Source organism: Betta splendens, chromosome 8 (assembly GCF_900634795.4).
Source record: "Betta splendens chromosome 8, fBetSpl5.4, whole genome shotgun sequence".
NCBI classification, from domain to species: Eukaryota; Metazoa; Chordata; class Actinopteri; order Anabantiformes; family Osphronemidae; genus Betta; species Betta splendens.
Genome location: NC_040888.2, coordinates 4,208,071 through 4,218,636, shown reverse-complemented (window position 1 = coordinate 4,218,636; position 10,566 = coordinate 4,208,071). Strand labels below are relative to the sequence as shown.

The following is a 10,566-nucleotide window of genomic DNA, read 5'->3' as shown; positions in this document are numbered from 1 at the left end:
TGTCCATACAAGTACCACGAACCTTACACTTCAATAATTAACCTGTCGCTGAATAAATTATTAAAACATTCGCATCAATCAGCTGCCGCCAACGGAAAACACATATCAGGGGCTGGTGAGCCAATGGGAACTCGCGATGCCACACTTCCGGTCGCGCCTCAACCAATCACAATTCAGCTTCCTCCATTTCCTGTTGTGGACTCCCGAGTTGGACGGATCATTCCTCTAGTCCATACTCTGAATTTAATACCACTGTGGGAATGTGCACGAGCGTCTAGACCTTTCCGCTGCAGAGGTGTTACTCGTGACAGAACCTCACGCGTGAGTAAACGTGTTTGGAGACCTGCGACAGGTAGCCGCCGCCGCCGCCTGCGCCCTGCAGATGTAAACAGCTTATAGCCGACTTTGCGGCAAACATTTGCGCGTCCGTCTTCTGCGTTATCGCGCAGAATCTGATCACCTGACTGTCTCTGCTCTTATTTGACCTGTGTTTTAGACATATCCCAGCATGGGCCTCGGGGACGTCTCCGCTGTCGCACCTGATATCATGACGCGTCTGTTGCGCCTGCCTTGACAACCGCGGATCAGATTCAGTGTCCAGATCAGATCAGTGCTCAGGTAGGCTGCTGCTCGCGTGCACCGCGCCGCGCGTGTGCGTGCGTGCGTAACGCTCCGTTGCATGCTACGAGGCGACGCAAGTTTACAGCAGAAACCTGCAGCCTCACGAAACTGTGGGAGGTGATGGGTGATAAGTGCGCCCCAGGTTCCAAAGTGTGGCTCCACAGCCACCGGTTCAGGAGATTTGATAGTTATTAAGGTCACGTAATTGCATATTTATATGTATGAGAGAAGAATAAAGGCCTGTCAGTAGCCAAGGTGGACACAGGGGCAATACAGTAGCGGATTAGTATCAGTCGATGAAGTGTAAAGTCACCAGTCAGAATAAAAACAGGACTTCCGGGAATGCATTTCAAATTAAAACTTCTATGGCAAAAGAAAATAATTAAAATCAAACACAAGTCAAGATGAAAACATTTGCCCAATGTATCTTTCCAGTAAGTTCCAAAGAGAGGAGCTGTAGTCAGAAATGTGAGTCAAAGGTAAAAAAAAAAAAAAAGATCAAAGCTGAGTTTAAAAGTCAAGATTAAGATGTTACTTCCTGAATATATTACTGAATATGTAATTATACCACATATTACTGGATGCTGATCCAGCGTCTGTCCGCTCTGCCGTCTCTGCTCAGGGGCCGCCATGCCCATCACGCCGCTGTGGGCCGTGGACGTGTACGGCAGGGTGTACAGCCTGTCCACGGCCGGCCAGCGCTGGGAGCGCGCCGACGACCTGCTGCTGGAGCTGAAGCGCGTCACTGCCGGGAGGGGGCGCTGCTGGGGCGTCGGCTGCGACCACCACGTGTACCTCAACATCATACCCAGCGAGACCCCCATTCGGTACCGGGAGGAGACCTACGAGAACCAGGTGAGCCGGCGGGCTCGTGGCGCCGCGCGTGCGGCTGCGCGTCCATTAGCTCAGCTGCCGCTTGTGTGTCCAGAGGTGGAACCCCGTGGACGGCTTCACGGACGCGCTGCTGCCCACCGACCGCTGGCCGTGGAGCGACGTGACCGGGATGAACCCCCAGCCCCTCCACAGCTTCCAGCTGCCCGCCCGCAGCTGGGAGTGGGAAGGGGACTGGTACGTGGACCAGAGCTGTGGCGGAGAGCCCAGTCAGACGGGGGTGAGAGGCACTTTCACAGCTTTTGACATCTTGTCTTACTTTTGAGCGATGTAATAAAACCTCGGGTTCCTCCCAGGGCTGGGAATATGCCGTCGACTTCCCGGCCAACTTCTCCCCGGACAAGAAGTGGAATTCCTGCGTGCGGCGCAGACGCTGGATCCGCTACAGGAGATACATCGCACAAGGCACCTGGGCAAAGGTTCACTCACTCACTCACTGAATTATTACACTACTAAGATCACAGGTGGGGGCGGCGATCAAAACGAGCTCCTGTCCTCGTGCAGATTCCTTTGGACAATCCTAGGAAGCCGCCGCTGCCCCTCTGTGACATCAGCTGTGGCGGGTGGGAGATGAGCGACCAGTCCGGCCGGTACCCCTACCTCTGGGGCGTGACCCAGCAAGGACAGGTCAGGCCCTTTAAAGTCGAGGTCACTTTTAATATTTGGCCACAAGGGGGCAGCATGACCGTGCACTTTACACTGTCACAGACCCGTTAACCACAATGAAGGAATTATGTCGCTCCCAGTCTAATGTGATGGCGTCTGCCCCCCACAGGTGTGGTTCAGAGAGGGCATCCACCCCCGGGTCCCAGAGGGCACCAGCTGGGAGGAGGTGGACGTCCCCAAGGAGGTGGCTCAATTATCTGCCGGTCCCGGGGACCTCCTGTGGGCTTTGCTGTGGGACGGCCACCTGCTGGTCCGCACTGGGCTCAGCCTGGACAGCCCGACTGGTTAGCGCGCGCTTTGCTCTCGCCTTCAGCCACAAACGGGGATCTCACCCGAGCGCTAACCCGTGCGAACCTCCCTGTCAGGCACGTCGTGGGTGGAGGTGGAGGCGCCGGCGAAGGAGGTGGAGGCGCTTCACGTGGCGGTGGGGGTCAGCGTGGTGTGGCTGCTCACCAAAGACTTCAAGGTAAACCCGCGGGCTCACGGGCGCCGGGCGGCCGCGGTGCGACGTGGCGCTAACGCGTTGTGTCTGGGTCAAGGTGTGGTTCAGACGCGGCGTGAACTCCCACAATCCCTGTGGCTCCGGCTGGATCAGCATCGGAGGCGAGATGATGATGGTGGACGTGGGGCTGAATGATCAGGTTAAAGGAGTTTTTAATTACTCTCGCACACAGTAAACACACTAGGTGCCACATTTGAGCACGTGACAGCGTAGAATAGCAGAATAAAAGCATTGGAAGCAACTGTGTTAATGCATCGCGGCCCTTTTCTGACAGAGCCTGGACTCCGAGCAGCTTCCCTCTCTGTGGATCTGGTTTCAGGGCTCGGTCCGAGGCAGACAAGCTTCACTCTGTGAATCTCACTGCTGAGGACTTTGCTAGCACTGCAAACCCACCCCCGCCCCCTCAGCCCCAGTCCTTGAACCTCCAGCCCCTCGGGTCTCCTGTAACTCGAGCTCAGCCAGCCATTCCAGCCACCGTCCCAGCAGCGGCGCCCCAGGCCCGGCCTTATATATCCCCACACTATGCTCCTACTGGCCTGACATAGGGGAGACTCCCTAATTAGAAGCTGGCCAACGCCGTAGCATCATATCCCATATTTCATATTTCAGGGCTGCGGTTATGGACATGGCCGTGTGGAGTGGCAGGTGCCGGTGTTACAGTATCTGGCCTTATAAAGTAACACTTGCCTGTGTCCTACTGCCGCCTCCAATGTGTCTGAGGCGTGAATGAAGCCTTCCAGTTATTGAGTTACGCTACTTATCGTGCTTGGTTTTTAATCCTGGAGTGTTGCTGTAGTAGAAGTGAACTGCCTGTATTGTTTTGCTGGCCGTGCCCTGTCAGGTGTGGGCGGTGGGTGAGGACCGCGGCCTGTATTTCAGAATGGGCGTAACCGCCTCGGAGCCGAGTGGGAGCGGCTGGATTCCCGTTTCAGCTCAGTGGGGCAATAATAAAGTGGTCTCTCCGCCCAGGTCTGTAGAAATCCTCCCGTTCAGCCTTTTATTGGACCCAGTAATGGAAATTGGCCCGTTCATCTTCTTTATTGCTTATACTGTTCACCAGGGACGAGCGTGAGCGCAGCGGGCCGCTGACCGAGGCCTCGCAAGGCTCCGTTTTGAGCCGCACTGACTCGGAGTCAGACCCACAGCACAGCGCTCATGACACCCCCGTCCTCGAGGCAGCGGCCTCCTCCGTGGTCCCATTAGAGGGGTCCAGAACGCCCACGCCCCCTGCAGAGGATGCTCCCCTGGCCTCCCAGCAGGAGGCCCCCAAGGCCTTCATCCCCGCCAGCGACAGCTTCATCAACAGCCTGGTGTCCGACCGCGACAAGCCGCCCGCGGACGCGCCGCCGGAGGAGGGAGGGGCGGCGCCCCCGGCCCTGACGGCGGCGCCGGCGGCACGCGACGCGCCCTGGATGAACGTGGACCTGGAGGGAGCGGAAGCGGCGCGAGGGGCGCAGCCCGCGGGGCCCTCGGCGGGCGCCGGGGCCGCCGCCACCTACGCGCTGGGGTCCCTGGAGCCGCCGCACGGCGCCGGAGAGGAGGACGGGCCGGCGTGGGCCTGGGTCTCGGGCGGCGGCTGCGACGTGGATGCAGATTCTCCCATCGGCTGGTTGAGCCCCACAGGTACGACGGCGGCCTGCGCTTTGTGCGTTCTGTGTGGGTTTGTCGTGTGTGTGTGTGTGTGTGTGCGTGGCTCATCGTGCGTCCGTCTGACCCGTACGTCTGTCTGTCAGGTCCACTCACTAGCTCTCTGTCGCTGACCCCAGTGCAGTCGGCGGCCTGGAGCGAGCAGCGGCGGCAGGAGCGCGGCCGCGGGGAGGAGACGAGCAAGAAGCCCCTGGAGAGAAGCAACGTATGAGCCCAACCCCCCCCATTCCCACCCCCGCGCCCCACTCACTGTGCGCTGACCCTGCTGTGTCCTCCCCCGTGCAGTCGGTGTGGGTGCGGAAAGGCTCGCTGCGCTGGTGGAGGGACTGGAAGCCTCAGCGCTGGGTGGACGTGGGCGTCGCCCTGGAGCAGTCCACCAAAGCCGACGGCAGCAAGGACTGCATCTTCTTCGTCTACTACACGCAGTACGACGAGAAGAAGGTGGGTTCTGCCGGCGAGGTCCGGTTCCTGGAGGGAGTGAATACTGACCCGTCTCTGTTTCAGTACCTGCACGTGTTCATTAACGACGTGACGGCGCTGGTTCCGGTGCTCAGGGACGTCAACCACGCCTTTGCCGTCTACACGGCGCAGAGCACCAGGCAGCGGTGGCCGCTGGTCCTGGCAGCGCAGACGGAGACGGACATGAGCGACTGGGTAACGGCGGCGCCGAGACGCTCGGCCACCAGAACCTGCGGAGGAGCGCTGAACCTGGGCTTTCTCTCCCCCTCTAGTTGAGCCTGCTGTCGGACTGCTGCTGCCAGTGTCGCGGCATCGCGGGTTCTCCATCCACACAGGCTCTGTGGTCCACCACCTCCAAGGGCGACGTCATGGTCCACGAGCCGTCCTTCTCCCTGGAGGCGTCTGCAAACACGCTGGCCTGTGACCTCATGTGAGCCCCTCTCTGGGTTTTCCATCCTTTACGACACGCTAACATGCTAACATGCTAACTCGCTGCTCTGCCTGAGTGTTTGTCTTCCATGGGCACTAACGACAGTAACGCTGCTAATGCTGGGTGCTTCGCTGTGTGGCGCTGCAGGTTCTGGCGCCAGGTCCCGGGACACCTGCGCTGTGTAGAGTCTAACAGTCTGGGGCTGGTGTGGGGCGTCGGGTGGGACGGCACCGCCTGGGTCTACAGCGGGCGCTTTGGGAAGCAGCTGCTGGGTAAAGCAGTCCCCACAGACCTCTACTTGTCTCCTTTGGGTTTCCTTTCCTTTCTCTCTCTTGCTTGAACGTGGTTTAACATTCTATCTGGTGCGGCTCTGTGCACACGTTCATACCTGATGGGTTTTGTCGACGTTCACAGCAGGAGATGAGGAGCCGATGCACCCACAGACCGACGTCCGGTGCGTCCACGTGTACGAGAACCAAAGGTGGAATCCTATGACGGGATACACGGACAAGTAGGTCCTAGTTGTATTTGGATTTTAACTAAACAGTTGCTACTCGTACTCATTTCTAACCCGCCCTGCAGAGGACTACCTACAGACCGCCCTATGTGGAGCGACGAGAGCGGCCTGAAGGAGTGCACCAAAGGCAGCACACAGCCGCCCTCCCCCCTGTGGTGCTGGGTAGGTGGGACTTCAGGTTCTGTACCCACACATTGGTGATGAATTCAGCTAATGTTCCTGCATCCATCTCCCGTGGCAGGTGTCAGAGTGGGCTGTGGACTACAACGTCCCCGGAGGAACGGATAAGGAAGGCTGGCAGTATGCTGCAGACTTCCCCGTGTATGTAACGCGTCCTCATCGCACGCTCGACTGCAATGAGAGGTGTGATGTGAATTGATGCCACTTTTGTCTCACCTGCAGGACATTTCATGGCCACAAAACTATGAAAGACTTTGTTAGGCGGCGAAGATGGACGAGGTGATTAAAAAAAAACAGGCTCATTTCTAATTTTTAACATTTTCTTCAGTATCAACACGACTCTGTTTCCCAAACAGGAAGTGTAAGATCACGCTGAGAGGTCCGTGGCAGCAGGTCCCGCCCATCCCTCTGAGCGACGTGTCTCTGATGCCTTGTCTGGCCCAGAGCAGGATGGAGCACATCCCTGTCTGGGCCCTCAGTGACAAAGGAGAGGTCCTGTGTCGGCTAGGAGTCAGCCCTGAACACCCTGCGGTGAGGAAAGAGCTTCAGGAGGAACCTCTTCACCATGAAATGCATTGGTTTCCCTCTGAGAGCGCTGTGTTCCCTCCGACAGGGCAGCTCCTGGCTCCACGTGGGCACAGACCAGCCCTTTAAGTCCATCTCCATCGGCGGAGCCAGTCAGGTGTGGGCCATTGCCAAGGACGGCGCCGTGTTCTACAGGGGATCCGTGTCCCCGCAGAACCCTGCAGGTCGGCTCCGAGGGGGAAACCTCATCATTGCACTGTGCCGTGTGCTCGGTAACAGCCTGATCATGCCACATGTGTAAACATCTGCAGGGGAATGCTGGTACCACATCCCCTCTCCCCCGAGGCAGACCCTGAGACAGCTGTCTGTGGGCCGCACCTCTGTCTTCGCCGTGGATGAAAACAGTGAGTAGCGTCTTTTTGACCCCTTCGAACCAGGACACGTGGGTTCCATCTCCAGTTTGTCTCCGACTGCCAGGTAACCTGTGGTACAGACAGGGCCTCACCCCCAGCTACCCGCAGGGCTCCGCTTGGGAGCTCATTTCCAACAACGTGACGAAGGTTTCCGTCGGCCCGCTGGACCAGGTCAGTGTTACGCCTGCAGAGCATACTGTGACCACTGCACCGCTACAGTACGGCTGATCCCTGTCCAGGTGTGGATTATAGCGGACGGGGTTCCAGGCTTCCCTGCCGAGACTCCAGGGGCCGTGTGCCACAGGCTGGGACTGGGGCCTATGCAACCTAAGGGCCAGTACTGGGACTATGGCATAGGGGTAAGTCCATTCCTGGTTAAGACGAGAAAAATAATATGAAATAAAAAACTTTCATGCATTTGTTTAACTGTCAGGGAGGATGGGAGCACATCAGTGTGAGAGGTAACTCGTCAGAGGCTCCTCGTGCCCCTCATCCAGCAACGGCCGGACCCCCACGCAGCCCGGCCCCCCTGCGGCCTCTGACGCAACCGAATGGGAATGCCGTATCTGTGTAGCACCTGCACATCTCCTCCTCCTCCTCCTCTCACCCTGTTTGTGCCTGGATCTCCATTTGCTCTCCTCAGACCATTCCCAGGGGCTCTTATCCCTTCATGCAAAGGGAATGCACAATCACACCACTGAGTTCATGCTGAATATTCTGGTCTATCTATTGATGGGTGGATGTCAGCCTGCAGTTAGAACAGAAAGAGGGGAGCGAACAAGCTTTTAAGGACGATGAATTTTTATGTCTCGTTTGAGTGCATGTGTTTGTCTTTCTAGGCTTTGGCTACTGGGGGTTTGTGGATTCAGCATTATCTTTATTTTTCTTTGCAGTGTCCTGTCAGGACTGAAGAGGGTGGGACTTTGCTAAAGGGCTAAGGAAGGTACCAAACTACTGTAACTTCTGTTCAAACGGTTTCTCAAAGTAGCCTGAATTGTTTTGGTTTGTAGAAATGTTTTGTTTGTTTCCGTCTGATTTGCCTGTCTTATGTGAGTTCTGTTACATTTGTTGAATTTCGTGTGTATTGGTTTATTATGTTTTGTCCATGTGGCTGTTACAAACCTCCCAAACATCACCTTTTCAAAACAGGGCAACATTTGGGATGAATATGGTAATATTGAAATGTTATAATTACCTGCACTGATAAATATGGAGGACTCCGCCTACATCACCAGTTATGGCCTCTTTATCCTCCTGCAATAAGCAAAGTTCTTCCTGTTCATGTTATATCCATCTACATACAGTTACTGCAATGGCCGTGACTGTTGAATGTGCACAGCAGGACGGGGCATTAAAATGTGAAATAAAAGACTGAAAGTATTAAAACATCTCCTGACATCGTTCTACAATAGATTGGAATCATTTGCCTTTTAGCAGTGTTAGAAAAAAAAAAAACTCTATTCTAATTCTGCTGTTTTGTAAATCTTCACACAATAGTTCTGCTCCAGAGGCCAGGTTGTCACTTTGACCCAGGTCTTTAAACAGCTGCACCCTACAAGCTCCCACTGTGCAGTAACTGAGGATACCAACTCTGTTCATTTGCATTTATTTTCATATTAAACAGTGTAATTATAAACATTTCATTCAATTACACTAAGCATGATCAATATGAAGTAAAAATATTTTTAAAATCTACAAGTTTAAAGGACAGAATGGATTCACATCTGCTTTAGTGTCTTAATTTAAGTGTTTTTTTAGCTGATATGTTCATCTGATCAACTCAGCTTTAAATTACAAAACGTTGCCTCGTTCCTATAACGCCATTATATCACTTCCCCATTTACAGACGAAAACAAAAAGGAACATGAATATACATCAGTACAGTTTAAACATGAAGTTAATTTTCTCAGATGTGCAAGATTAAGCAAATGTATACTGTAGTCAAATAAAAAGATTTCCTTAAATAAACGTTCAAGTTTAACTGAAGCACAGGCTGCTGGTTTTCACCACATTGTCTAATTACAGTGTCTTCTGTATGGGCCGGGGGACATGGACGTTTCCTAGCAGTTCAGAGTGGGACGATTTAAAGGAAATAACCATCCAGCAACTGTATGAGCTACAGTTTCAAACTGCTTTTCTAGCTGTATATGAAAAACGAGGCGGGGGAACGCAAATCCTGATCCAGAACAACCTGCATTATGCTCCTTTAGAGTCCGATTCACCCCCCGCGCGGCCACAGAAACAACGCGAGGCCTGCGATGAAATGCTCATTACTCCATCTGTACATAAAAATACCATATGATCCAACAGGTTAGGTTTGACAAAGTAAAAAAAAAAAAAGGCAAACAGCTCAGTTCATGACACTAAGGTTGCTAAAAGCAGCCGTGTGTGTTTTTTGTTCTAGTAGTGATTTTAACATCTTTTACATCCCTGCACTTGACTGACGACACACCGCCACATAAACCGGACCCTCCCATGAGCCCGCGCATCATCACAAAAGGAAAAGTTATTGCACATCTTTTTTTTCTTTTTTTTTTAAACAGCTCAAAACACTTCTTCATTCTGACATTTAAATATAAAATCTCCCACCTTTTTACAAATTCCCACCAAATGTGTGATTTGAAATTCTGTAGTGATAATAAATCAAAGAGTGCAGCTGTCTTTACAGCATCAACAGGCACCGTGATAAGACTCAGTGAAAGAGTAGTTGAGATGCGACCAACCAACCCAACAACCTGCTGCACAATTCAGAGCATTAGATAATCAGTAAATAGTTTTGAAGCTCTCATGGATGAACACGACCAACGCCTGCAGCTTTTTAAGAGATGTCTCAAATACGAAACTGTAAAAGGTTCCTCTCAAAGCATTGAGGAACATACAGTGCGTCACCGCCGCAGATGAGGAATAGTTACATTTCCATTTATCCTGTGTGTGGATGTCACTTCCTAGTTTTAACTCTTCTTTTTCAAATGCTGCTACAGAAAAGTACCACAAATAGCTTCTCTCCACACAGGAGATGGTGAGAACACCCAACTACTCATCCAAAAACATGTTAAATAAATAAAAAAGGCAACCACTGAAATAAACACAACTGCTGCAACCAAAGAGCTTATTCCTACTGGCTGTAGTGATCAGTTTGTCAGCCTGGTGAGTTGAATTTATTAATTCAGAAGTTGTTGGGGTTTTTTTTTTTTTTTGGTGAAATCCTGGAGTGCACTCAAGAAACACAACGAAAAGAAGCAGCCGAACATCTGGAATGCACCTGGAATAATGAGTCTTTAAAGCAAACATTTAGAAGCCGGGGGCATTTTTAGTCATTTCTTTTTTCCCCCCTAAGTGGAATTGCACTGAACAGAAATCACACGCACGGATGTGGCTGGAGAGGTGATGTAATTCAGGCTGGGACGGGGCCAGTCTGTCTTATTTGCTCAGTGTCACTTTATAACCTTTGTTCTCCACGGCCAGCTCCATGAAGAACAGTTCTGCCTGAGAGAAGCAGCCACGGTTTCCCCCGCGCACACGGGAACACACATCTGTCCTTATTCAGCATTCTACGTTCCAAATAAAAAAAAGTGCGTGTAGATTAGTAGTGTGACGATCGAGCGCGCCTTCATTTATCACACTAGTCTTTTTCTCCATCTTCACTGCTCCCTAAGGTGAAAAGACAAAACAGACAAGAGTTTAAACATGATCAGCCAATCAGTAGGCGTTGTAT

The 10,566-nt window shown here is 52.8% G+C and overlaps 2 protein-coding genes across 5 annotated transcripts in view; one reads left to right on the top strand and one right to left on the bottom strand.

Moving 5' to 3' along the window:
• Positions 1-163: 163 nt before the first annotated feature.
• tecpr1b (tectonin beta-propeller repeat containing 1b) lies at positions 164-8,837 on the top strand. 4 transcript variants are annotated; one of them, XM_029157800.3, is made up of 26 exons: positions 164-321; positions 497-618; positions 1,244-1,476; positions 1,550-1,732; positions 1,809-1,931; positions 2,017-2,139; positions 2,288-2,462; positions 2,544-2,644; positions 2,718-2,819; positions 3,522-3,649; positions 3,741-4,303; positions 4,414-4,532; positions 4,613-4,768; positions 4,832-4,981; positions 5,059-5,216; positions 5,364-5,488; positions 5,631-5,727; positions 5,799-5,895; positions 5,975-6,054; positions 6,136-6,192; positions 6,270-6,444; positions 6,527-6,662; positions 6,750-6,842; positions 6,916-7,022; positions 7,091-7,210; positions 7,285-8,837. In XM_029157800.3, exons 3-26 carry the CDS (start codon positions 1,252-1,254, stop codon positions 7,423-7,425), a joined length of 3,534 nt encoding a protein of 1,177 aa, XP_029013633.1. In that variant the 5' UTR covers positions 164-321; positions 497-618; positions 1,244-1,251; the 3' UTR covers positions 7,426-8,837. The 4 variants fall into 4 exon arrangements, with proteins under 4 accessions (XP_029013633.1, XP_029013634.1, XP_029013635.1 ...); XM_029157801.3 differs by having other exon boundaries at positions 165-352; XM_029157802.3 differs by having other exon boundaries at positions 165-384; positions 4,447-4,532.
• The window catches only part of lmtk2 (lemur tyrosine kinase 2), a 19,743-nt gene continuing 17,618 nt past the window's right edge, over positions 8,442-10,566 (bottom strand). The window contains exon 14 of the mRNA XM_055510630.1: positions 8,442-10,498. Coding sequence (XP_055366605.1) covers positions 10,474-10,498 — 25 coding nt within the window. The 3' untranslated portion in view covers positions 8,442-10,473. The remainder of the gene's footprint in view (positions 10,499-10,566) is intronic.